General features: G+C 54.4%; 2 protein-coding genes across 2 annotated transcripts in view; one reads left to right on the top strand and one right to left on the bottom strand.

The window, feature by feature from the left end:
* Positions 1-12,637: 12,637 nt before the first annotated feature.
* On the top strand, positions 12,638-20,560 carry TNMD (tenomodulin). Its single transcript, XM_035541611.1, has 7 exons — positions 12,638-12,685; positions 12,825-12,959; positions 15,840-15,980; positions 16,904-17,005; positions 18,930-19,083; positions 19,831-20,003; positions 20,099-20,560. The coding sequence occupies exons 1-7, from the start codon at positions 12,638-12,640 to the stop codon at positions 20,306-20,308; spliced, it is 963 nt and encodes a 320-aa protein (XP_035397504.1). The 3' UTR covers positions 20,309-20,560.
* A 2,423-nt stretch (positions 20,561-22,983) lies between these two features.
* The window catches only part of LOC118245548 (tetraspanin-7), a 5,822-nt gene continuing 1,089 nt past the window's right edge, over positions 22,984-27,716 (bottom strand). Inside the window, exons 2-6 of the mRNA XM_050713457.1 lie at positions 27,688-27,711; positions 27,019-27,174; positions 26,226-26,309; positions 24,244-24,344; positions 22,984-23,807 (exon numbers count right to left, since the gene is read on the bottom strand). Coding sequence (XP_050569414.1) covers positions 24,276-24,344; positions 26,226-26,309; positions 27,019-27,174; positions 27,688-27,711 — 333 coding nt within the window. The 3' untranslated portion in view covers positions 22,984-23,807; positions 24,244-24,275. The remainder of the gene's footprint in view (positions 23,808-24,243; positions 24,345-26,225; positions 26,310-27,018; positions 27,175-27,687; positions 27,712-27,716) is intronic.

Below are 27,716 nucleotides of genomic sequence, written 5' to 3'. Positions count from 1 at the left end.
TTACTTCAATTATCAATCTAATTAGCTCAGCAGTCAAACCTGGGGGGTGACATGGAGCCGGGACTGCCACTGGGTCACAGCTCAGGCTCCCAGGGGAGGAAGCCACTGGCACGACCCATTGCTTGTGGGGGCCCCGTGCACCCTCAGGGGACATCCCTAAGCCCATATCTGACCCAGGAAGGGTGCAGGTGGGGGACTGGAGCAGGACAGCAAGGGCTGATGCATCCTGCTGCAGCCATCCATGGGGACGGACAGAGCAACCAGTCCCTGCCAAGATCAGGTTTGAAGCCCTGAATAATGGAAATGCATCTCGCTGAAATCCCGCCTGCCTCTGCAAATAAAACCTCATCTGGGCTCTGCTCAGGGTGCCCGGCTGTGCCAGCGAGGCTGGCGGTACAAGATCCCCGCAGGTGCTCCCAGCCACCACCGCTGTGCCTTTGCGTGGTGCCCCAGACCCAAGGACCATGCTTATCTGAACAGGCACTAGCAGTGCTGCTGCTGAGCCTCCTGTAAACAGCAGACAAGGGGAAATAAGTAAATAGGTATCTCGCAATGCACACAAATGCCACGGGGACTGTCCTCTTTAATGCGTGCCATTTTGCCCCCGGGAGCAGCACTCAAACAGCTCTCCTTTGAACTCTGTTTTCTTCCAAGCCCAGGACCGTACCCTTGCTTTCCCTGCCCTGCACAAGCAAGGCTGGCAGCACGCACCAGCCCCACACCACTCTCCCCGGGGGGACGTTCCTGCCCGCACGTGTGCGAATCACTGGCTCAGATTCTGACGAGCAGCCGCCTATCTCCAGAAATCACAGCCGCCACCAGCAGCTCTGCCCACCGGGAGCTGGCTGCTGCCATCACAAATGTGGGGAGATTTTCACGGCTTAGGGCACTTGCAGAAACCTGAGCTCCAGAGGCCAGAGCTATGCTTGGTATTCTGTGTGTTTGCAGCAAACAGTTCATTGGAAACATTTAGCCCTCTTTCTGTTCATTAATAAAGTTCAAACATACTTTGGTTTTCTTCATATTTGCTCATTATTTGAAATTGCACAGGGATGCTTTAATGGGGACGTTTTGGCACAGAGACTGCCTGCCACTGCTCGCAGCAGCCAGAGACACAGCTCGTCCCCGTTCCGGCCCCGGCGCTCTGCGGGACAGAAACCTGGCAAGGATTCAGGCTCCTACTGCCGCCCCCAAGACCTCCTCTTTCTGCAGGCTTTTCCGCAAGCCGGCTTTTCTGCAGATGCAGAATTGCTTGCTGAGAGCAATTTAAAAGGGTTTGCAAACACCAGCATGGTTCTTATTGAAACAAATATCCACCAATCTGCACTGCGCTCAGAGAGCAGAAGCTCTGAGAAAAATCACATCCCCCCAGCTGCTTGGGACACGGTGCCATGGCAGAAGTGCCGGAGCGGGACCGGCCGCCTGGCTGCAGGCAGCGCTGCCCGAGCCCCCTGTGCTGTGGGGCAGGCACCCAGCACCCAGCCACGTCCCCCCAGCACAGGGGTTTCCTGGCACCCACAGCACAAGGCTGGTGTGGATGCTCCCAGCCTTTGCCAAAATTTCCACGGACTGGGTATTCCAGACCTGCTGTAACATTTGGGTACTTCAGATACATTGCACAAGCCCAGTTATTTCAGGAACTATATGGTGATGGATAGCTAGATGCAAGGAAAGGCCATTATAGGCTGTAAAAAGCTGCAGTCTTCCTGCTTGCTCCTTGCTCTGTGACAAACCATCTGCTTCGCCTGCACCTCCCTTTGTTTATCCTGCTCAGCTCAGCTGAAATTAAAATTGACAAAAGCAATTTCTCCCGATCAAGTTGGTAAGATAAGGAGAGCGGCTGCCGCACACACTGCCATAGGAACCCGGGCTGCTCCAGCGCTCAGCCTCCTCCTCGTGCAGCAGCGAAGTCTGGGAAGGGAAGTGCCCAGCTGCAGGGGAAGGTCCCCTGCTAACGCCGAGAAGGAACGCAGATGGATTCAGCCACGGGAGCGCCATCTCGCCAGCACAGCGCCGAGGAGGAGTTCTGTTTTATTTGGGCTCCAACCCCCTCCCTTGGATTCAGGAGCACAAAGTAGCCCGTTTGATTAGAAAAGCACACTTGGATGAATTCGGAATTATTTCCTGTTTGAGGGGAGGGAGGGGGAACAGCCTACTTTCTGCAAGAACACTTCTGGAGGATTTGAGAACCTCCCAGGTTATATTTACGCCACCGAAGCCCTTTCCAGCTCAGAGCACTCTGCAGGACGTGGGTCCAGGCTGCAGCCGCAGCTCTCCCTGGCACAAAGCCACCGGGATCCAGTCCCCGCAGCCACAGGTTACCCAAGCACAGCCCCCTAAAAAGCACCTGCAGCATAGGACAGGGACCCTCGGAGCTCCGTCCCGTTGTGACGGCACCACGACCACCAGCACCATGGCAAAGCCCAGCAGGGGCAGGATGCTCACGCCACGATCGGCCCCGCACGCAGCCACATCCCACTGTGCCGCAGGGCCAGAGGCGCAGGGAGCGGCTCGCTGAAGGCAGGGGACCTTCATATTTCTACTTCCAATTTCTGTAGACATATTAATAGCATGAGGCCTCTCTTCTCCAAGATGCAGGAGCAGCTGCTTGAGTCTCCACTGAATTAAGCTAAGGACAAGTTTTACGTTTTGAAGAGTGATCTTTGGGGTCTGGTATTTTTTATTTTTTTAAACCCGAGAGCAAAGAAAGACATCAGAAAAACATCAAGCTGTGAGACATGCCATTTTCCCTGCGCTGGTATAACTCAGGAATAGCTGAATAAAACTGCAGTACTAGTTCCTGACAAATTCCCCAGTGAGCTAAGTAAAGGCTGGAGAAATTCTGCCCAGAAGGTAATTGCTTTTTTTTTTTTTCCTCCCTGAAGTTATTAGAGTAGCAAGAGGGCCCTGCAGCAGAAGGCCCTTGACTTGCACACAGGTCTGCTGCTCCTCCCTCCAGAGGGGCCCAAGTCCGCTGGCACAGGCTGCGTGAGGCCAGCGGGCTGCGGGGACCAGCTTTTCAGGGCAACGTGGCAAAGCAAGGAGACAGATGTCACAGCCCTTCTCCCCACTGAAGGCATGGGCAGAGGATAAAGGAGACTTCCACAGCCTGAGAGGAGACCAAGGAGCACTCCAGATGTGCACGGAGGCCTTATCTACACAGAGTACACCTTCTCCAGACATCCAGAGCCCCATCACAGCCTTTGACAACAAAGAATTCATTCACAGCTAGGGCGAGAGAGGAACCGACGGGGCATCGATCCCCAGTCAGAATTCAACATCCTCCTATCATATCAGGATTACGTACAGAAATCCCACCGCTCCACAGCTGGAGCAAGGCACTGCAGTCCTTGAAAGGAGACACCAGTCACTAATGACTGGGAATTAATCAGGATGACCAGTTCAATCGCCTTACACATCAAGGGGCAGGTAACGCAGATAAACCCCTTCAAAGCAAGGAGGAACTGGAGCGATGACATGAGGACATCGATTGAGCCATTCTGGATTTGCACAGGATATGTTACGTTAGAATCTGGATCTGCTCCTGGGTTTGCCCAGGATCAGCAAGATTAGATCTGGATCAATTCTGGGCTTACCAGGGCTGAGCAAGATTAGACCACAGATCAGCCTCCGTATTGATCCTGTAATTTGTCACTACTGCGCTTGGGAGAGAAATCCCTCGTGCAGCTACCGGAGGCTGCGCTGGCATGACGGAGGGAAGGTGTCAGCCCTGCTCCTCGCACCGCGCTCGTTAGACACGTCATTCACACAGCACGGGCACTGCTTCCTGTAATAACGCACTTACGATGCAGCGGCATGCTCTGCCCCACATCTAGATGAGAGGAGATTTACCCCCAGACATATAGTATGCATTAAAGTGGCATTTTAGGAGTCAGAGGGAAGAATTCACCTGACTCCTCATCTGTCTGCAGGTAATGAGGCTCCACAAATCACAGCCACAAAAGCAGGGGCCATCCCCAGCCACCAGCAGGTGGAAGAGCCAGAGGGGCCAACACGCCACCCCCAGCCATCAGACACAGCCAGGAGGCTGGTATGGCAGAAAGAGCGAGAGCAGCACGTGGTCTGTGTAGGAAACTGGGGGGGGAGAAGGTGCATCTGAGGGAGCTGTGCACACAGAAATGGAAACGACGCTCAGCACCACCAATAGCTGCTGCCGGCGTTGGCCAACGTGCTATGACATTCTGGTGTCTGCTATGGGGATGCGTCTTCATCTAGACCTTGCTGAATCTCCCTGAGATTTTGAAGGGCTTGATGACAATAACTGGTTGTGTTTGTGTGAGCTGCTTTACAGGCATCCCTGCCTGCAAGAGCTCAGGAGGACGTGAGACACGGCCAGCCTGCTGGCAGCCGCGGGGCTCACAACTGCTGCCCGGACGGGGCAGAGGGAAGTGCTCTGCCAGCATCTCGGGTCCACTCCTCCTCAGGAGCCGCGAGCAGGGATTTCTGCAATATTGCAGCTGTATCAGCAAAGACGGAGATGACAGGAGATTAATGAAATAAGAGCACTCAGAGGTGGAGCAGGGCAGGATATTGCCCTGACAATATTCTTGGCAGGTAGCTGAGCACAACCATGTACACTGGCCTCCTGCCTCTGATTTCTTGCTTCCAGCAGCAAGGATTTCTTCTGTCTGCATCTTTTCTGTGCTGTTGTTCCCTCCTAGACAAGTTTTAGGTGCAGGAACACTAAATCCACAGCTTGCTTTTTTGTCAATGCTATTAGTACAGCGCTCACTACATGCTTATCCAACCATCTCCAATATTTCTCTGCACACTTTCTTGAGGTGCCCATGTCTGCTTCTTATCAGCCGTGCTACTGAAGATGTCATCTGCTGAAGACCAAGTGCCCTCACTGCAGGGCAGATAGCACCGACAAATACATCACCGGGTCTCGCTGGGAGATCCCTGGGGGAATGGGGAGGGGCTGCAAGGGCAGCAGGTGTTGGGTGAGCACCCCCAGCCCCTGAGCAATGCCAGGGTTTAGGCACAGGTTTCTGAAGACAGCCCCTGAGCACGATCTCCACCCCCCTCCCTCCCCAGCTTATTCCACTAAATATGTTTCAGTTAATGCAATTTGGTCTCACATCGAGTAGCGTCAAACACAGCAGCTGCCAACCAGATATGAGAGATACAAAAAAAAGCAGCTCGAGTCCCTCGGTGACGGTCTGGGAGAGGCAGCTCCGTGCCTGCAGCACCTGTGCATTGCAGAGGGCAAGCAATTCCCTCAGCCCCATGAGACACAGATGGGGCACGCTTGTGACTGGGAGCAAATAACACAGGGGCATAGGGCTAAATCACATTTGTACAACCTCCTCCCCCGTGTTCCTCTGCATTATTTAAGAGAAAATGTGTTCTCTTCTAGTCTTCATTCTTTCCCTTTTGTACTCGATTCCAGCTGGTGGGTGAATTAAATCAAACTACCCAAACCCAGGCTCTGAAGCTGCACGAAACCATGCTCCAGGTCCGATCCAGACCTAGCAAGTCACCCCAATTTCTGCACCAACCAGACACAGAGCAGCCCAAACCTGGGTTCAGCAGATCTGACGGCTGTAACACAGACTGAAAGCCTAGAGCCAAGCACTTGTAGCTTTGAAACACAGATGCAGATCCACACTGGGAGACTTTGGGAAGCAGCAGAGCTTTATGCTGCCCAGAAATCACACACTTGTGATCACGTTTGATAGCATCACCACTCAGGGCTTCCTAAACACCCCCAACCAGCCCATAACTGCCTCACACCATCACCTTTCTGGAGCAGCATTCCTTTCCCCAAGGAAGGAGCTCCTCAGCTGTATGGGCAGGGGATTAGGGTGGCCATGGGGCAGCCCCACACAGAGCCAGGCACAGGCTGGGGGACACAGGGCAGGGAGGGGATGCTGCTCCCACAACAGGGCATGGGTAAGGGCAGGAGGCGAGAGCAGGCACCAGCATGCTAACGTGCATCTCTATTGGAAAGTCTGCCCCTGCAGAGCTCAATTGATTTTTTAAATTAATCTATTTACAGCAGTTTGAGTTGAGCTAGCTTTAGGTGCTGTTTAAGCTGCTTTCCTCATGCCTCGTGTTCAGCGCCTGCATGGTGCGATTAAGTAAATTGGGGGAGCTGGAGCACAGGGAGGAGCACCCCTGAGTGCTGCTGGTCTGTGTCTGGGTGCCCAGAGCAGGGCCCAGGCCTGGCAAGAGCCGTGCCTTCCCACAGCCATCCCTCCTGGGTACCTGGAGCACCCCCCAGGAGGAGAGGGGCACTTGCAAGCAGACCCCAGAGCTTTGGGGTACAGCACTGGGGGGCCCTGCAGGACCCCAGCAGCCTCCTCCACAGATCCTTCACGCTCTGGAAAGAGCTTAGCGGGGAGCATTTCTCCTGTCTGTCATTAGCCTGACATAATGTCTTTCCTGCTGGCAGCTTTCAAGCTCAGCAGGTTTGTTATAAAATTCATTACCAGATATTGCAATCACAGTCACCTTTATTGGGCTCTGCATTTACAATAATTAGGCCAATAAACACTGATTTATAAAAATGACAAACAGGAACTCCCAGTAAGCAAGAAAAATGTGCTTTCTTTAGCGAGCAGTTTCTCACAGGGCAAAAAATGCACGAACTCAAACCAACGGCTGCCGCAGAGCCAGCGGCTCTCTCCCAGGAATTCCCACCCGCTGGTGGAGGCCTCTCTGGGGAAGGACCCGGCACACAAAGCCCAGGCCGGGCAGCTCGGCCAGGAGCAGGGGGTGAGCAGAGCAGGGGGAGCTGTGCCTGCAGACCACTCACAGAGGGTGCCCGGCACAGCGCTGTGCCCCCAGCCCTCTTTGCACACAGGTGAGCGGCACACACCGCAGCACGTCACCGCCGGTACACTGACACCTCCCCTCTGCTCCCCACTCGCAGCCCATCTGCCATCGCACGGGGCAAGAGGAAGCTGCCAAGGGGCTGGAAGAGATCCCCAACCTCTGCCAGAGCACGGGCACGCAGCCCGGGTGCCGTTCCCGCTATGGGAACAGGACCGGGTAACGCAGCACTGCGATAACCCTATCTGGGCAGCAGCCAGCACAGCTCCCACCTCACCCCCAGGCACCACGGCCTCCTCCATTTCCTACCTTTTCTCTGCATTTCTCCCAGTTTCCTCTCGCTGGTCCTTGCTTCTCAGCACCCTGCAAGCCTGGACATGCTGAGCCCTGCAGCCCCCTCCCATCCAGCCAGCATCCAGCAGCCCAAACCCCCTTACTCCCAGGAGCAACCCAGCTGAGACCCCTAATAGCCCCCTAGAGCAGCCACCCCATCCCCTATATACCCGCCCAAGTTGGGGCAGCAGCTGTGCAGCGTTGGCTCCAGAGACCTTCAGGCTCTGCTGATGGCAGCAGCTGGTGCCCCAGGTGCCTGTGTGCCCCCCCCCAGCACCCACAGGGCCCCCCAGCAAGCACCCAGATAGGAGCCAGCCCTCAGCAGCCACAGCTCCACGTTTTTGCTAAGCGAACCCCAACACTGATCTCCAGAGCTTTCCACAGCTTCCTTCTGTTTGGGACAGAGATGGGCAATCGTGTTGATCTTGTTTCACTTTGTGTTATTGATTTTTAAAATAGCTGGGTTTTTTTTGCTAAAAGGCCCCTGAAGCTGTACGCGGCTCGGCTGTACATAGCGCAGAGCCAGAGGTGCAGGGGAGCAGCCAGAGCTGCGTGGAGACATTACAAGAAAGGACCGGGCAAAAACCCCATCCTCTGAGCCGCAGGAACTCAATAAACCCCGACACACCCGAGAGACCAAGACACCATCCTCCCTTCCCTGCACCACTGAGCCTGCCAAACATGTGTGGTCTCCGAGGACAAGGGAAAATGATGCTTGCACCACTGCAGCGCGATTAATTGCAAAGACCATCAGTGGAAGATTTTATGACAATCAAAGAAAAATTAACTGTGTCAAAATTCTTCAGTTTAATGGATTCCTTCCTGATTAGTCACATTCAACTTTGCCTTTACTTGCTTTAGGAAGTAAACAACGTTAATGCACATATCAGATGACAGCATAAAGCAACGCAAGAGGCCCATGTGACACTAAACTCAATTGATTCAGATGGAAATTTTTAACATGTTAATACTTTAGGTTTACTAAGCAATGATAATCAGCTGTCTAGGCCCTTCACACAGTCTCAGCACAATGCAGCAATCTTCACCAAAGCTGCCTTCCGCCTGCAGGTTTCCCACTGCAGAGCTCCCGACTGGTGCCATTCGGGCTCTGCTGTCCCCAGAGGGAAACCTCACGCTGTGCCCACACCGCGGGCCTGACCTCGTCCACTCCTTCCTACCACAGCTCAGAAATCACAAGTGTACCTGCCTCTAACTAGGCACGCTGAAATTAACTGCTGGCAGAGAAACGCCCGCGTTACCCTGAGCAGCCAGCCAGTGCCGTAAGCACAGAATCCAGCGCTAGCACCTGTACGGCAGCTCCTAGTGACATGCGTTTTTAGCTCCGATAAAAAGACGCTTTTTGACAGGACGGGTATGTGGCTCAAATGGCAGCGGGGCTACCGGTGTGGCCGTGACAGAGGGGCAGGCTTGGGAGCAGCGAGGGTGGGGGCGCCGACCGCTCGCTTCCGACGTTGTCGCTCTGCTGTTTCCTTGCGCGCATGTCGGAGAGGAGCTCTGGAATATTACTTTGGATCTTAACAACCCTTTCAGCTTTAAACTATTTTTAATAAAATGGTTTTCTGTGCGACACCAACACACGCGTAGCTTTCAATTACATTTTAGCACTCCCAGTAGGAAGTAGCTCTTTATTGGGAGAAGTGACTTATGATAGCAGAGGATTATGGCTTTGGTCTTTGCATCTCGGATATTCAAAGCTGGGCAAAAAAAGCGGTTCAGCACATACTCCGTGGATGAGGTAAACCTCGTGCACGGGGAAGCGTTTCTGAAGAAGTTAAGTATTTGAAATAAAACCATGCAGTCATCTAGTAGAACACAGACACGAAATTGTTATTTATCAAGATGAGACCGGCATTTGGATAAAATTCTCTGGCTCCGTTAATAACTTCTGTTGACGAGGGAGCCACAACGGCAGAAATGAGGTAGCTGTCCCCTGAGCCAGCCGCACAGCTCGGAGAAGCAGGATTTTTCATGGGCTGTGAACAAGGAGAAGCGTGTGTCGTCGGTAATCACTTTCTGAGAGGCTCCTTCAGAGTGGCCACCGCGAATTCATCTTCTCTATTGTTTCCAAAAGGTTTGTCAGCTCTGCATAATCTGCCGCAGCTAGCAGCCGCGAGAGCGCCACGTGCCACGTGCCCCTCGAACGTGAAGTCCAAATCCCGGAGCAGGTTTATCACAATGATTAAGTTTCTTAACTTACATCAAGTACGTCTCTGGAGTTTTCTACCACGCTGTGAACTTAAGATAAACAGCGAATGATGAGTAGGCTGATTACTGAAACCTCCCTTCAACAGGGGCCGTACGTGGCTAATTGATAAGAGGAGATAACGCAGCCTCTCATCTGCCAAAAGTTGCAGAAAATGGGAGAGGTTGAAGCAGAAACGGCTCTACGTAATCAGCCCAGTGGCTAACGAGCTCCCTTTATAGGGGATTGCTCCCTTTCTCCGTTTGCTGCCCGGGACGGTGGAAGCAGCAGTTGGGCAGACGGGAGCAGACACATCACTCAGCAGGGGAGCACCCGGGAGAGCAGCGCGAGAGGCACATCCCTGCGGGGAGACCCCCGGCAGCACCCAAAGGGGGGGTGAAGGTGGTCGGGGGGCCGGGGTCCCCGGTGCTGCCGCCCTGCGCTGAGAGCCACGAGGCGCCCCATCCCACACTAAACGGTGTGATTTACTTACTGCCTATGGAATTGCCCAATTAATTCGCTATCCACATTAATATTATGGCTCATTTTTAACTTTACTGTCTCCATCGTTCCAATTTAGTGCTGCTCAGAGATGCTGCCACTGACCTTAATGGGTTTTTCATTAGAACAAAGAGCACCCTATTAATCACAGTTCGTTTTTGGCTGGAGGTTGCTGTCCAAGCCGCGCTGCTTTGGGGAGCTGCTTCAGTGGTTCGGGGCCTATTTTATTTCTGCCGGGCTTCTCGCCCCCGCTCACGCTGCGCACAAACCCCCGCGCCGTCCAGGAGGAATTTCTTGGTATAACTTTTCCAGACACAGAGATTTTATGCAGCACTCAATCTACACCGCAGACATGATAGACTTTTTTCTGGGCAAATTGAAGCAGGAAAGGAAAGGATGCACAGATCATAGGCAATGAGCCTCTTACTGTCCTGTGGAAAAATCAAATGCCTTTTAATAATTCCAAATGTTCTTCTGGGTATCAATTAGTCACACATTAATATCAGCATTGCTTCTCTTCCTCACTTCACATCAGATTAAATTCTCTCCTGTCATACAGACTCGCACTCATTAGCTTCGAGGAAAATTAGTAATTGTTACCTCTTCATTGGCACTGATGGGAGATTTTCATCGGAAATGCGTTTTTTACAGAGAACCTGATCGTGGTCTTAAAGCGATTGGTATTTTTTCCCCTGGAATTGTTGCCTTTTCATGGAAAACCCAGATTTTTCTCTGAAAACCTGAATGCTGAGCCTGAGCTCTCTCCATGCACCCCGAAGGAGCAGGACCTGAAGGGGCTGCACTGACCTGCAGACCGCGGCCACCGCAGCCTCTGCAAGCGTCAGAGCCGCTGACAGCAAGGACAGTTTTGTTCAGATGGGGTTTTGCTCTTACCAAACCCATAGCTCGAGGCTGAGTATTTATAAAGCTCCCTACAGAGAGCAGTGGTGCACAGGGGTCTCATCCTGCTCCCTGCACAGTATGGGTGCTGGGGGCAAGCGGGGAGAGGGGGGCGATGATATTTATTGAGTTTTATTAACTTCCAGCCCTGGGAGGTTCTCACCTCTTCGAGCTAATTCAGCTGCCTGACTCCTGCCGGAGTTACAGTGATTGCCATTAAAAAACTTGACATTTACCTTACAACAGTAATAAAATAATAATGCCTAATTTGGTTTACGAGTGGTATTTGCAGTGTTTCCTGTGCCTGGAGTGGGGGATATTGTGAAGATGGCTGCTATGTTGATCAATTATGTCTGGTTAACAGCGCTGCTGTAATTCTTTCCTGTAATCATAACCGTCTTTCAGTAGAGCAGCTCCAAAGTTCTTCTCTGAAGCAGTAATTTTGACAGGAAAAAATAATATATGTTTTCAGTCCAAAACAGATACTTCAGTTTTCAGTGAAGAACAAAAGCTTTAGAGGTGAAACTTTCTGTTGAAAAGAAAAGTGCAGAAATACAAATGCAGTGGCTGCACGTATTTGCTGCACTCAGATTTCCAAAATATTTTAGATGTTTTTGAAGGCTGACTGCGATTGCTTTCCATTAAAAAGTTATTTTTCTCCTCCAAATAACCTTCTGTCTCTCACTTGTCAATACGACTCCCTTCTGCTTTTGGCCTCTCAAATATTAAAGCCCTGAGTATTTGCATTCCTGTGGGCTTGCTGCAGCTGCAGTGGGCAGGGGCAGCCCCTGTGCATGCCTGCCCGGGGCTCGCAGCACCAGCACCAGACCTGGCCTCACCGTGGCATCCCCATCGCTACCATTTCTTCCTCTGTTTCTCACCCAGAACAAAGCTCGATGTGGATTTTCATCCTTTCAGTGCACTTTTAATTAGCGCATGATGCACTCAGGGCTTTTATTAGCGCAAAGAGCTCAAAAAACAGTGCATGCCAGCTCCTCCGCACCAGGGAGCCTCCTTCCTGTTCAGACCAGAAACTTAACACTGGAGTACTGAAGCTTGTCTTAGAATGGGTTCACTTCCATGAAGAAATGGGATGATTTCAACAAATGGAAATTTTTTCCATACAAAAAAATTTAGCCAGGAAATTCTTGGCTAGGCTGACTTTGGGGCAACGCGGGAGCTGCACAGAGCGAGCGTGGGGTGCCAGACCCCTCCGTGGGGAGAGCTCAGGCTTCCCACTGTGCTGCTGAGGGGGTGCTCACACATGCACGCACACACACGGATGTTTGTGCACACGCGTGCATGCAAGCAAATGCACATACCCACATATGCACACCCATGCCCACGCATGCACGCACACGCACACACATGCAGGCACACAAACACGAGCACATGCCCACGTACACCCCTGCACCCCTGCCGTGCCCACAGATCCCTGCCCTGCGGGGACCCATGGCCCCAGAGCCCCCAGGAGCACAGGGAGCCCTCGCACAGCCCGGGCGCATCCAGCAGGTCGGTGCAGGGCTGGGAGCAGAAGCAGGAGCAGAGCTTAAAGGAAAAGCCCCGAAGCCCCAGCTGGGACCCCCGACGGGGCTGATGGACACCACGCAGTGGAGGTGAGCGCGGGTGCACCTCCAAAACGGTGCAAATCGCTTGCACCCTGCAAGCTGCAGCTGCCCCCTCTCGCCCACCCGCGTGCCCAGCCGCAGCCCCGGGAGCCAGGAGGGCCTCCAGCGGGGTGCAGGGGCTGGGGCAGGCAGCCTGCGGGGGAAAGCTGGCTGCAGCCGTCATCGGAGCCGCAGAAACCCAGCCTTCCCCCTGCATGTGCAGCCCAGAGCCTCTGTAACTCCACCTCGGAGCCGGCTCGTCCTCGCGCGCAGGGAGCAGCCAGCCGCGGAGATCATGGGAGGGACGTCGCGGCTCGGCCCCGAGGAGTGCCGCTTTCTGGACGTAAGTTCACGGCGTGCTTCGCCGCGGGGCAGCTTGCGAGCCGGTGTTGGTGAGCGCGATAAGTGTCTGATGTGCGTGTGCTCGCCCCTCCGTGAACGGTTAGCAGACCTCTGGAGATGGCTCTTTTGCAATTGATTAGGCAGAAGCATCCAAGACCCGAAAGAAGACCTGCACCAGGTACAAGATCTGTGGACTGCTCTTCAGCGTGCTGGTCATTTCTCTGATTCTCATATTTTTCGGTGTCAAATACCTCTGGAACCCAACACCCAGAAAAGTAAGTACGACCTCTCAGAGCTCCGCTTTCCCCAGCCGGGGCTCTTCCCCTACTCGCCTCACTTTTAACTACACCCTGAAATCCAGGCAAGTTTGCAGAATGGCTTTGCTTACACCGTAAGTATTTGTGGGAACTTTTTTAAATCCTTGTATTATTCATAACTAGCTTTTACTTTCTATGGGCTGGCTTTTTTCTCTGTCCCCACATTCCTTCCCTAGCTGACAATTAAAGGGTACGGGAGCTGCGCCATGAAGAGTTAAAGTTACTCTATTTCACCGGCAGCAAATTTTATGACAAGTAAGAAAATATTTTCCATTTCATTTCAATTATCTTGCCAGAAACCGGTGGAAAAGTCATTATGCCACCGCATAAAGAGGAGAGAAAGCCAGGACGCAGTGGTGATTGATTGTCATGGATTATATTTCTTACTTTAATGTGTCTGCAATGCGAGGGGACGGTGAGACGGATTAGCTTTTGGAGAGGGAGCTCCTGCTAACTGGATTGTGCTCCTTTATTCCCCGCTGCCTACACGCACGCTGCTAGTTGTGCTCTGCGTGCCCAGGGTCGGTCGGGAGGCCCCGGGCTGCACCCCGCATTGGTTTTTTGCTGACTCCCAAGAGCGGCGACATCCCCCAAACCCCGACGCGCATCCCCTTTCCCACAGTGGCGTCCCTTCCCTCCTTGCTGCCCCGTGGGCCCTCAGGCGCCAGAAGCTCTGTCTTTTTATCAGCAAGAAGAACAAAATACCGAAATTCAAAGCAATAAAAGCCATATGTGCGGCCAGGCTCCTGCCAAGACGTTTATAAAGTCTCTACTGTTCCTCGAAAAGCACGGTGCGTGCCAGCTGGGGGGGAGGCTGCTAACCCCAGGCTCTCGCCCAGCCCCGGCCAGCAGCGGTGCGGGGGCGCTGGCCGGACATCAAGGGAACGGCGGGGGTCAGGGCGGAGGGGTGAGGCACAAGGAAACCCCAGCGCTGGCCAAACGCAGCGTGGTTGAAGCCAGCGGGGACGGGGATGTTGTTAGCAAGCGACGGAGGGGAGGGACCACCCAGGGCTCGGGAACGGTCATTTACCCTTTCGAAACGAAGCCGTTTAAGGAAAACGTTTCTGGCAGCAAGGAGAGAACGCTCGTGCGTCGAAATGACCATGGAGGGTAAGGAAAGTTACATTCAGGCTTTGCCTGTGCTGGCTTGGCAAGGAAAGAGACGCTGGGGGGAGTCCTGCTCCCGGCAGCCGAAATGCCAGCCCTGGGCTCCCATGACCTCGCCAGTGACTCTGGAGAAGGACGGAGGGTTTTCACTGTTTCTGAAAGCTTTTCTGCGCCAGCCCTGATGGGCGGGCAAGGGCAGGGGCAGGCAGGGCAGCGGTTCCAGCAGCCGGGCCTTATCCTGCCAGGAAACCAGGATGGGGAGGCTCAAAATCACGAACCAAAGGGAATTGAGCTCTTCAAAGAACAGAAAGCCCTTTGAGCACCCTTCAAACATCCAAAGAAAGGAAAAAAAAATCTTAAAGAATATTTCCTCCAATATTTCCTTGGCCTGGCGCTGCCCTCTGCACGGCAGCATCCCCTTGGCAGCGCTGCTGCGTGCGGAGGCGGCGAGCCTGCTAGCAAGGGGCTTGTCATGTCCTCGCAGGGGGACGTATTTCAAGGACTGGCAAGCAAGAGTAATTTTCAGGCCTATAAACCATCTCTCCAAGCAGCAGGGAGCTAGCCAAGCCCAAATGGGTTAGCTGGCCACAGTGCTGGCACGAATAATTCTTTGTAAATGGAGAGGAACTAGAGAGTAAGGTGCCACCCGGGATCATACCCTCCCATAACTGATTTATGGCACTGTGCGCATTTTGTCAGTCAAAATGGGCAGCCTTCCAGCCATTTTAGGCTTTGCACTACTTCTTCCATACCATAAAATCTATTGACATATATATATCTTTATAAAAGCCTCCTGCTGACTAACAGGAGAAGCTCATGACTGCCAAGGAACGTATCATTCTTCAAATTTTTAGCAGGAGCAAAGGTACCCCGGTGGTTACTGCATTGCACAGCTGGGTCCTGCACCGAGGCTTCTTCCAGCAGTTGCAAAATGGGGGATGCTGACCCTGAAAAGGGTTTTGCACAAGCCCTTTGCTTCCGCATGCCACTATTTGATTCACGAAAGGAGACCCCACCTAAGCCTGCCAGCTCTCGCTGTGCCAGCAGGATCATTTCTGTGCTTCAGACAGCATCTGCCACTACTCATCCTTTAAGGGTCGGGCATCCGCAGAGGCAGGAGGGCTGCCGGGCTTGCTGAGCACGGTGAGCACCTGCGAGGAGGAGAGGGCTGCTCCCCGCAGCTCCCGGTGGGGACGAGCACGCCGGGAAGCAGGCTGGTACGCCCTGCAGCTCTTCAGCAGCCCTCGAGGAGGGCTTTGATCTGCAGGCGATCCCCAGCCTCCTTGAGGCGGAGGGAAGCGCTTCCCAGGGAAAGCAGAGGGCGCAGAGCAAGAGCCATGAGACAGGGGTGCGGCGATGGAGCACGCAAGCCAGGGGTACAATGGTGGAGTAAGTGAGCAGGGGACAGGGGAAGGCAAAGTCCCTTGGTCCGGGCTTCAGTCCAGCCTGGGTTGTAAATGGGTGTGGGATGAGCACCTCCTTCCAGCCTCATGTCTGCCCGCTCCTATTCAGGTGCCCCGTTATCCCACGGCCGAGCGTGGGTCTGGGTGTTCAAGCTGCAGCCACACACGCCTGGCCCCATCCTGCCCTTCTTCCCTGGGAGCTGCCTCTCCTTGCAATATCCAGAAAATTGTCCTGGCTCCCTGCACATGCCACGGCGGGGGAGCCAGGGCACGGGGAAGGCTGTGAAAGCTAGTGGGGGCTCAGCTGGCGCGTTTTTGCCCCTCACAGGTCTACGACGTGGAGCACACCTTCTTCAGCCATGGCGAGAAGAAGAAGATTGTGATGGAGATTGACCCGCTGGCCAGGACGGAGACCTTCAGGAGTGGGAATGGCAGTGAGGAAATCCTGGAGATTCACGACTTCAAGAACGTGAGTGCAGCAGCATTTGTGGTGGGAGCCCTGCCAGGACCCCGTCCCCTTGCTAGAGAGCCCTTGGCGATGCTCAGTGGGACTGGCCCTGGCACCCCACCGGGACGGCACCCAGCTGGGGCCACATCGGTGTTTAAAACGCAACGTGCTTAATAGCCCAGCTGCAAGAGGAGCGACAGGATCCCTTAGGATGCTGTGGTGTCACTGGAGCAAGCCCCAGGACGGTTTTGTTCTGCGTCAGGGAGAGCAATTCCTATCTGCAGGCTGTCTGGGCACCCTCTCAAAGGAAAGGAGATGTGTGCCTACATAAGCTTTCACTAGTATTTAATAGCAGCGTGGTTCAGTTCCAATGAAATACATTTTAAAAGCAAGACCTAGTTATTGGATTTACCCTTGCAAAGGAATGCAATCATCATAAATCTATCCAAATCCAGTACATTTGTCTGTCTGGAGAGCATTAAAACATTGTGACAATGTTGTAGGCTCTCTCTGAAACCTAATTAAAATTTGTAGGGCAATACCCTGTGCAGTGACATATGGCAAAATTTTCATCTAATAGCCTAGCAGGAACTGAGGGCTGAATGTTCGTATAACCAAAATGGTCAAACACTATTCTGCATATTTTTATTTATGTAACTAGTGCTCATGATAGTAATAAGGAGAAGGGGAGCAAAGTAGAATTTTATGACTATCCAGCTGAAAATATTTGTAAAAAGCCCAATTCTCCCAAACTATAAAATGCAATATCCCTTAGGAGAACCTGTTAGTACATCTTAGCTCTGCTGCTGAACAGAGTTTGCACAAAAACATCAACAGGAAAAATATGACTAAACTCTGATCCAGCTGCACTCCCTGTAGGATCCTGTTATTTATCCTCCTGCTTTGCCGTGACTGCTTGCCTGCTCTTTGTTTTGATGCTGCAGGGAATAACTGGCATCTTCTTTGTGGGGCTTCAAAAATGCTTCATCAAAACTCAGACAAAAGTCATACCTGAGACTACAGAGGCCAAGATCCCTGAACTCGAGGTACGTGAAAGAACAGCACGCGGATCCGCGCGGCGCCCCGGCAAGGCCAGCGCTCCCCCTGCAGCCCCATCTGCGCCAGCCTGCCCGGAGAATCCACAATAAAGAAATAACGAGCTGTGATCGCTTCATAAAATTATCTTATTTCAGAGGATTGCTTCTGAAAACAACAAGTCGAAAGAAACGGGATTAGGCAGCCAACAGACAAAAACCTCTCAGCACAATACCGAAGATCAAGAGCAATAATCCTGTTGTAGTCAAAAGGTCGCAAGACAGCTCAGGATTAGCAGACACCAAAAAGTCAATCAAATTGTTTTCTCCGAGAGCTGAGCCTCCTGTTCTCGAGCAGAATGAGGCAGAAGTAATGAATTTAAAAGAGCAGCCGCATTGAAGAAATGCGATTTGGGAAAGCGCTTCGCCACTTGCACACAGCCCGGCCGAGCGCTGCCACCACCGTGCATGCAAAAAGCCCTTCTGCGCCAGGGTGAGCCCCAGCCCTGCTGCAGCAAGGTGCACGCTTTGTGCGTGGCATGGAAAAAGTGTATAACTCCGTATTTTAGCCCCATCCTGCCGGTGCAGGCTGACGTGCTGGCTCGCTCCCCGGTGCGTGGGGCAGGACCTGTGCGTGCCCCCTCACCGAGGCTGTGGTGGTGGCACAGCCCCGCCTGCCTGCTCCCAGCACGGAGGCCGATGCCGTTCCCCCTCCCCAGGAAGCCACTGCACGTGAAATGCCGGCAGAACGTGTGTTCAAAATAAAGCGCGTGCAGAAACATTTCCCTGAATCAGGACCCAAATTCCGAGACGCAGATTCTTTGATTATGCCATAAGAAGCTAATAGGTCTTTTCTGCTACCATCATAAAATGGATATGACTTTTCAATCTTCAGCAGAGCATAGCCCCAGGTAGAGAGCTGAAATGTAAAACCCAGTGAGATAAATGTAGATTTAGGAAGTTCCATTTCTTCCGGGGAGCCTGGCTGCCTTTGGAGAAATTGGGAAGCACGTGCTCGGTATCTTCAGCAGCGATCTCTGCTCTCTTCCCTCCCCCGGCTCTCTGCAGTTCTGAGGGGGAAGCACAAAAGGAGGCAAACCCCTCCACATGAACTGGGGAAACATAACAGTGCTGGAGCCCCAGCGCCACCAGCTCCTTCAGGCCGCCTTGCCAACGCGACGGCTTTCAGCAAAAATGCTGAAAACGACCCAGAATGGGTCAGGTGTTGCTGGCTCTTGACTAAGACTTCCCAAAGCCATAAGGAAAAATTCTATAAAAGAGAAATGCAGCTCCAGACACCTTCTGGAGAGAAAATGCCATTTGCCAGCTTGCCCTATGGGCTACCGCCACCAACATCCACCGCGTTGCCTTGGCAGATAGCTCAGCGCAGACCCATCCAATAATCTTTATATATCTCCCTCCCTAAGTGCCTGCCAAAGCACACCATGGAATAACGCGCTGGCAGAGACATGTGGTATAAATTACAGAATATGGCCGTGCGAAGAATTTTTGTGAGGAATAAATTAAAGTGTTCGATCACAAAATCAGTAGCAGAAGGAGAGACAAATTAAGTAGTAAGAGCAAAGCAGAGAGATGTTTTAATCTGTGGTTTTAAATGAGCTGGGGAGCTACAGAAGGCTGTTCCAGATGGTGGGGACTGCAAAGGAGAAGGCTTCTGCAGCACAGTGAACGGAGCGAGGGGAGAGCAGGGCGGTGCTGGCCAAGTGTGGGCATTAGGACGAGGCCCATGGCAGGGTCACTCCGCGGGGACCAGCAGGTATTGCACACCCACCCGGTGAGCACCCCGACATAGGGGCTGAGCAGAGAAATCCAGCTCCTTGGAGGGGGCTGCACTGGGGAATGGAGGAGAAGAGGGGCACAGCGGTGCAGAGAGGGTGTCTCACCACGCCGGGGTGAAATCTCGCTCTTCTTCCAGGGAGAAGAAATCACCACCACCTACTTTGAACAGTCCATGGTCTGGGTGCCTGGCGAAAAGCCCATTCAGAACAAGGAATTCCTGAAGAGCTCCAAGATTTTTGACATCTGCAGAAATGTGACCATCTACTGGATCCACCCAACGCCGATAGCAGGTACCAGGAGCCGTCTCCTCCCTGAAGTGCCACACAGGTGCCTCAGGACCCCCCCGTGTCCCCTTTGTCCCTATCCCTGCTGCGACATGGTGGGAACCCATTCGCTGTAAATCTCAGGCATGAGCTCAGTGCTTGCCACGACCATGAGAGAACACGTCCAATGTAAGAACAGCGTGGGCTGACGTTTCTCTCAGAAAAGAGTTTGTCTCTGTCGGCTCCCCACCGCCCTGCGCTTTGCAGAGTGGCCACCCTCCTCGTAACGAGGCAGAAAACCCCTTTGTACCTGCAAGGAAGGCAGCGCTGCTGGAAACCGGGACGCCTAAATTCTTGTCACCGCATGAACATCAGAGCAGGAGCAGACATCCGCATCTCAATCACACAACGGGGTTGCCACCTCCAGCTGCTCACCACACATCCCTCGCAGAGGTTGTGGCCTCTGAGATCCACCGCCGTAATTACCCGCTCTCTCTAACCCGCTTCTATCAGAACGAGCTAGTTTAAAACCCCTACCAAGAAAACTCTGCTCAGCAGCTGCAGAGGCACAGCGCCCTGTCCTGGGCGGGTACCAGACAGCTCATAAGAGCAGGAGGCAACGGAGTTAGATGTGGTTTGCTGGTGGAGCCGTTCAGGTCAGGGTACTTTCTTCCTCTTCTTGTGGTACCAAGTTTTGGCAGAGATGTTAAAGCCTGCTGTCTTTGTCCCCCTGCTCCCTGACTATTGACAACAGTACTTGAGCTCTTCCCATAGCTCCTGAGCTGGCCGACCTTGAAGGGGCAGAAGAAGAAGACCCTGAGCTGCTCGTGGACAACCACAGCTGGCTGGACGGCGGGAGTGAACAGGAGGTGGAGAAGGGCGCACAGCCCGGACCCAAGCGCCGGGCACGGCAGCTCACCGAGGAGGACCTGCCCGTCAACGACTACGTGAGTGTGGGGAAATGCGTGTCGGGGTGCCCTGCCCGTACTCCTGGGGTGCCCACGGGCACCGTGGCCACGCTGATGCTGGCTCTTCCCGGCAGACGGAGAACGGGCTGGAGTTCCACCCGCTGTGGGACGAGCGAGGCTACTGCTGCGCCCAGTGCCGCCGCGCCAACCGCTACTGCCGGCGGGTGTGCGAGCCCCTCCTGGGCTACTACCCCTACCCCTACTGCTACCAGGGCGGGAGGGTGATCTGCCGGATCATCATGCCCTGCAACTGGTGGATCGCGCGCATGCTGGGCAGGGTGTAGCACCCAGCGCCCGCCTGCCTCCCCGCGAGCCGCCCCGCTGCGCCCTGATGTGGTTGGCATGCCGGCGGGCACCTGCTCGAGTACCGCAAGCACGTGAGCCACCGGCCACTGGCCACGGCACCCTCCCCGAGCAGCCAGCCCGTCCCCCTGCGTCCTGCGCGGCTCCCGAGGGGCAGGGAAGGCTGCGCTCGAGCGCGTCGTCGCCACGCTGAGCGGCAAGAAGCAAACAATAAACGTCTTGTATGAGCGATTGCAGAGAAAATGGAAAGTCGTTTAGTCTCAGTCTGTGATGCTTAATGGGTCTGAGAAATGATCTAATTGCTCGGCTGCCTCGTCACGAGCATCTGTAACTCAGGTACTGGGACTGCCGGTGCTTGCCTGGCTGGGAACGTGCTGAGGGCCCTGACGTGCTCCTGGCAGCGCCGGCAGCTGTTCGGCACACACTGACCCTCACTGGTACACTGGGGTGTCTGGCAGTCACTGGTGACAGCTCCCAGGTGCCACCAGCCCTCGGGGAGCACCGGGCAGTGTAGCAGGGCGGGCAGACCCCCCTGCACACAGCGCCGAAAACAGAGCCAGCAAGGAAATGGGTGGCCAAAGCTGGAGGAAGCCGAGTGCCATCAGCTGTCCCCCAGCCCTGCAACCAACAAACAGGTGGAACCCGAGCTGCAGGAGGCAAAAAATAGTCCTTGAAACTGCTGCTGCGCTCACCAGGACACAGCCTTCGTGGCCGAAATCCCTAACTTTGTTCCGATTTAAGCCACCCAAACACTTGCTCCAGCAAAGGAGGATGTGCACCAGCGAGCAGGAGGTGCCAAGCGCTCAGCCCGGGTGCTGCTACAGGCTGCTGCAGCCCCCCGGGGTCCTTTGTCCCTGCCCGGCCCCAGTCCTGTGCTCTGCTCCCCGTCACGGGGCTGGCCAGGAGCCTGCCACTTATCCAGCCCCGGGCAAATGCACAGCTCAGGAGTGAATTTATTTCCTTCCCTCTGTGTATCAGCAAGGCTGTTAATAGGCTTAGACAAATAACAAGAAAACATCCTCAGGTCCTTTGGCAGCTTGGCTCAGCTCCCCAGAGCCCTTTGCCTTCTTAGCCAAAACGTGTCCCAGGACCTAGGTCGCCCTCAAAACACGGGCCTGATGCACAGGCCAGCCCCACACATCCCCCCAAAGCCTTCCTGTGGCTCATGGCCCCCGTGCTTGAGCCACATCCTGAGTTTTCTCTCCTCCCTGGGAGCTGACTGCTGCCAAGCAACTCTGACGTCCCGTGGTCGTCACCGGCCAAAACCCTCCCTGTGTCACCGAGGGAACACACGCTGCGTCCGCCCCGCTCATCGGGAGCGTGTGTCCTCCGCGTGGGGCAGGGCACGGAGCTCCCTGCGGGACTGCTGATCGTAAGAGGAGTGCGGGTCACAGAAACGCCCGGGCGGGCAGGAACGAGCTGAGCTGCCTGCTCAGCCGTGCGTGCGGGAGGTGCAGCAGGGCTCCCTGCACAGCCATCCCCGGGGACACCAGCCAGCCTCGGGGACAGCCAGGCATTTGTGACAAGTCCCCCTGAGCGGAGATGTCTCTATTAAAGGCATTTCTACAGCCCAGCAGCACGAGCAGAGCAGTATTTCACACGCACGTCCATGCTTACATGCATGCCCAGGCAGGTAAAGCCCCAGCAGGGTAAAGGCAGCTCTGCCGAGCCTGGCACCAAAGCCAGCTAGAAAGGGCTCATTCCGGGTGTGCTTGCCTCTGCACAGGCTTTACTGAGGAGACGGGTGTATCCAAACACAGCCCTGCATCTCACGTGTCCCTGCCCGGTCTCCATCCGGCCATTAATTGCATTCGGCCAGTCTCTCCACTGCTGTTCCCATGCTCTGACGCACTCTGCCTCACCTTCCAAATCAGCGAGGCTCTCAGCGGCCAGCCAGGCGCTGGCACCAGCTTGATTTATTCAGCGAGGTTAAATGAGACGCAAGCATTTCAGGGTGTTCCCCTTCGGCTTGCTCCGTCAGCAGCGAAGCTGCCCCATGCCTGCTCTGCTGCTGCACCACAGGGCGCTGGGGCACCTCACCCAGCTCAGGAGCAGCTCTTGCCTGTGGGCCGGTGATGACAAAGTGCTGCCACTCATACCCACGGCTTCGTCCCACAGCCCTTGCAGGTTTGGTGCTTAAGAATCGAAAACACCCCTAATCCCATGAAAGGGGAGCTTTCCTGTACCGCCTCGAAGCCTCGTGCTCAGGGCAGCGGTGCCTAGCTCAGCAAGGCAGACACTCACTGCGCAGGGAACAGCGGTACCAAGCTGACACAAAGCTTCCATCCGTGCTTCTCCTGGCTCGGTGGTGCTGCAGCACACTTTGCTCTGAGCACAGGACAGCGGAGGATGGACACGCTCGCACCAGGGCTGAACTCTGGCCTCCGCATTCCTCCACCCGGCTCCTGGGCTGGGATGCTTAAGGCCTTTTGCTTCGGCAGAGTTGCACAACAGTTTTTATGAGGAAAATTCAATTACAAAAGTTATTTGTAAGCCCAAGTGCACCAGTGAGCATTTGAGAAACATGAGCTGCAAAGGCCCAGAGCTTACCGTCTGGCCTGGGGTCAGCAGATTTCCTTGCAGCTGGGTTTTTGCTGCTGCTTGCAGGGACTTGAGCAGAAGAATTTCCAGGAGATTAAAAGGAAAGGCAGGACAGTTTCATAGAGTAAAATATCTTAATATTTATTGTGTCTCAGGACAAAAGAGTTCTACTCAATACACAAAATGAGTTAAAGCAGCATATAATACTGACAATCAAGTCACAGCTGACTCGGTGCAAGGACACCTACCAAGGTAAAGGCACCAGGAGCTACATCACCAAACCGCGCTACAGCTTACAAAGAATCGCTACAGCCCGTACTTAAAAAAGTACAACTCTAAAAAAGTATATAAAACCCAGCATGGGGATGAGAGAGAGCTTGGCAATAAGCCGAGACCTTGCTGAGCCAAGAGCTGCAGCAGGCAGGGCAGTGCTGAAATGGGGCAACAGCCCCATCTGAAGAGGAAACGCGTCCAGTGAGTGAGGCTGAACGGTGAGGGGATGCCAGGGGCTGAGAACAGAGGTCAGAGATGAGAGAAAGCGCTGCTTTCCCGAGGGAGGCACTGGGTGAGAGCAGCTCCTGCCCAGCAGCATCCCGTCCCACGTGGCCGCCTCGCACGGCAGCCAGCGAGGGCTGCGGATGAACGGCGGCAGCGGCTGCTCCAGCACGGCGCTTCAGCTTGCGGCTGAGGAAAGAGCCCGGCGCCCGGAGGAACGCAGCTACTACAACCACCTCGGCTACGCTAATTATCCCACTCAGTGGTACAGCAGAGTAGTGTCAGGACAAGTCCCTGAGCGCAGCAGAACAGCTGTTGCACTCGTTTCTATGAGCTAGTTGAGAAGAGGATCAGTCAATTCAAAGCAAGACTTCACGAAGCAGCGTCCAGAGGAAAACTGGAGGTGGCGCGGTCTTCCCCGACACAGAGAGCACGAGGAACACCCTGCCGTTCAGAAGACAGCGTTAACAAACACGGCATTTGGAGGCCCGGATTTATACACAGCACAGGATGACGCAGCAGACAGGGCTTAGCAGGTGCCCTCTCGCACAGCTCAGCAGGCAGCAACACGCCACAGGCGACAGTGGCAGTAGCAAAGGACAGCCTGCTCCACGGCTCGGGGGTTAATGGGACAAGAGTAGATAAATCAAGCATCAGGCAGCATTAGCAGGGCCGTGAGAGACCTGCCTCCGCTGTCCTTGATCTTGAACCGGTCACTTCCCCCTCACTTCCACCCCATCCATCGCCACAGGGGCACCCACGCTGCCCGCCTGCTGTTACAGGAGCAGCACACGCAGCCAGGAGAGGCTCGCAGCGGAGCAGCGCCCGACCTAGCGCAGACACGGGCACACCCACGGCTCATGTCACGGGACAGACGTACCTTGGTCACAGCCACAGCACGCTGGGGACCAGCTACACCATCTCATACTGGTTGTTTGTGATGTACTGGGACAGGCAGCAGGCGAGAATGATGCCAACCAACTGGAAAAAGAGAAAAGACATGCTAGAGGTGGCCCAAAACAGGACGTGTTTTGTTTTGTTTTGTTTTTTTTTTAGGGGGAAAGCCTGACAAATTGCTCCGGAACATCAGGCACTTCCATCTCAGTTTTATAACAGGCAAAGATAGACAGTGGGGATTTACAAACCACAACATGGGCTGCTGCGCCCCGCTGCAGAGAAAGAGAGAGAGAGACTGAAGCAGAGGATCCTGGCAGGCATATGCCAAGCAAGCTCCTTGCAAGCAACGCTCCACATCCCATCCTGTTACATTTTGCTTTATGAAGCATCTACTGTTATACAGTAATTTCAGAGATTACACAGATATCAGGAGCGTCACAGCCAATTACACAACCACCAGAACAGCAACCACCTCTTCGCGTTGCAAGGGCAGCGGGGAAGCAAGGTTGCTGTTTCCCATCAACAACACATGGAGGACACGCTGCTGTTATCGCAACGTGGCCTCCCAGCCCCGGCACAGACATTCGGGGCTGGATCCTGCAGGAGTTTGACCTGCACAAGCCAAGTTAGAGGCACACTTCCATGATTGGCCCCTGCTGGCTGCACGACAGCAAACACTTGCTGAACGAGTGATAAAAACCAGGAAATGGCTACAATTCCCCAGCCCAGCATTAGCTGAGATAATTGCGCGGCCAGAGCCGGGGGAAGCAGGCAGCTCACCATTTGCGTGTCAGTCACGTCTCAGCCACCCCATGCGGAGCATGGTGAGCAAAGCACAGCTCACATCACTGCGGGAGGAGCACAGAGACCGGTCCCAGCTCCCAGCCACAGCCGAAAGCATTTGCTAGCACAGACTGCAGCCAGAGCCCCGCTGCCTGCAGCCTCTCCCACATTTTACAGTTTCTGTTACAGGAAAGGCAGGGTAGCATGCTTGTTATGGCAGCAGTATCTTGGCGAGGTTCCTCACCCTCCTCTGGTGCTGTTACCTGTTGGTCCTGTGCCTCACAGGTCACACCATGGCTTCTGGGTGCTGGACCACATAAAGAGCAAATTCACTTCCCTCCAAAGTGAGGGCCTGCCACGCTTGCTCAGCAAGTGCCTAGCACCTAGAACCGAGCAAGTTTCCAGAAGCCAGCTAAATAAGGGCCAGTTGTACATCCTGCAGCTCCTGCTGCGACACATCGGATCTGGATTTCCCAAGCGCTCAGCCCTATTGTGCACGGCTCCTTGGGAAACCCAGACTATAGCATTCACCGTGCACAAAGCCCAATTTAGCCAGGAACTCAGGGGCAGAGGCCTCTCGTTTCCTGCTGGGATAAAGCCTGTCAGATTACAGGACACTAAGCACATTGTTGCCCGAAGCCCGTGCAGGAAGTGTCCTACAGCACAAAGTAAACTGGAGGTTGAGGAGCCAGAGGGGGAGGAAGCAATTGCAGGTTGAGGTGGTGCGTGGAGTGTGAGGTCCTCCTCGTCAGGGCCAACAGCACAAGGGATACCACGTGCGTGCTCTGAGGGACCCGGCTGCACAGAAGTGAGCCCACAATGATTCCCTGATAAAAGGAGGGGCACTAAGTAGCTCCCTCCCAACAGCGAATGCAGGGGCTTTATCCAGGGCAGCACAGGCCTTGGTTTTTCTTAAAGTCAGCTGTTGCAGAAAGGAGCTCTTCCCAAATAACCTGGGATCAGGGAAACAGAGCTGGTGCTTCAGCCTTGGGTTTAAGAAGCTGGAGATTGCACAGGGGGTGAGGTTAAACACTGAATAGCTGCAGAAGAGCTGTTCCTCTCTGGCTGAGACAGGCTGTGCCTTTTGTACACATACATATCCTGCACAGAAATTGAATGCCTCTGGAGACATGCTAGCCTCACTCTGCACTGCTCCCGTGCCAGGCAGCGGGGGAGATTTACCTGGAAGCACGCGACGCCAAAGGAGATTCCAGCCACAATGCTCATTTTTGACTCCATCGTTGATGTTACCAGGAAAAAACAACCCTGCAGGGGAGGGAGAGCAAGCATGTGGGTCCACTGCTCTCATTCCCCCGAGCACCAACCTGCCTCTCCCCAGAGCAGGCGCAGCTCCTGGGGAAGACGCTCTGGTGCAGGAGGCCGAGCTCCCAGGCTCCCCACTGGCCCGCCGCCCTCCTGCCTGGCTGGAGCAAAACCACCCAGATCCACGCGGCGCGATCGGCATCCAGCCCAGCGCTACCAAAGGCACCGCCGCCCTTGGTTTTTCTCAAGGTGAGCACTGGCTTAAACGAAGTGACTCGTCAGAGGAACGTCCTCTGCATAACCCCCTCGCACACGTCACCAGTGATCCCCGCGGGATGAAGTCACCCGTGCTCACCGCAGAGCAGGACTTTGCACAGCAGCTGAGAGACGTCAGCGCCCCGGAACAAACTTGACCAGGAAGTTACCTCCTAATTCACCCGTTCTCCAAAACGCACAGCTCCAAGTGCAAATACTGGGGGCAGGCTGATCCCTGACTTTCAGGGAAGGAGCAGGGGGGACTTCAGACGGGAGTAGAGGCTCGTTTTCATGCATTTTGCCCCTACACCCATCCCAGAGGAATCCCTGAGCCACAGGGTGCCTGCATCTAGAAAGCAGTTCTCCCTTCAAGTGAAGGCCAAACCCTTCCCTGTTTAACTAGCTCTCCCTTCCCCACCTCCAGGACTTGCAGGGGATTTTTATGAGCTTAACTTACATCCACAAACACCTTCAGTTTGGCTTTACTTGGGTCTCTCAGATCCTCCACTGGGCAGTCGTCCTGGCTCTTGCAGCAGCTCCGAGGGATTCCCCTCTGGGCGAAGTAATCGGTCTTCTCCCAGTCTGAGTAGTTCTGCACCCCACAGCAGTGCAGCTGGAGGGGGAAGCAAGTTTGGGGAGTATGGTCATGCCAGAGTACCGATCCCCCGGCCCTACAGGGGCTCCTTTTGCAGCTCCTGTGCCTTTACCACTCTATATCCCAGCTCCCATCTAGGAACTGCCCATGACCTCATGCTCATCTCTTCCCTAAAATGGCCTTCCTCCCAAACTCAGCAGCCCTGTGACCCTCACCAGGATGCCCTAACCTTACAGACAGGGGCTGCCCGTGCTCTGCATGTGGCCAGCACTCAGTACGCCCCCCAGAGACCCTCCCGGCAGCACTCGCCAGCCCTAACTCAGAACAGATGCTTTCCACGGGCACCCACTTATCCCCCCTGCAGGCAGCCCTGCTGTGCAAGGAAACACCAAGAGTGTCCCAAACGCTCCACCTAACGTCCCGTGGTGCAAAACTAGCACTGCGATGGAGGGGAACACTCTCGGAGGATGCAGGTGGGTGACACGTGCACACCTACCCACCAGGAACCAGAAGGCAGGCAGGGGCACTCACGGTTCTCTGGATGGTGTCGACCGCCTCAC

This window comes from Cygnus atratus, chromosome 13, assembly GCF_013377495.2.
Source record: "Cygnus atratus isolate AKBS03 ecotype Queensland, Australia chromosome 13, CAtr_DNAZoo_HiC_assembly, whole genome shotgun sequence".
NCBI lineage: Eukaryota > Metazoa > Chordata > Aves > Anseriformes > Anatidae > Cygnus > Cygnus atratus.
The sequence above is the reverse complement of the archived record's forward strand: the minus strand, read 5'-3'. Positions and strand labels throughout refer to the sequence as shown.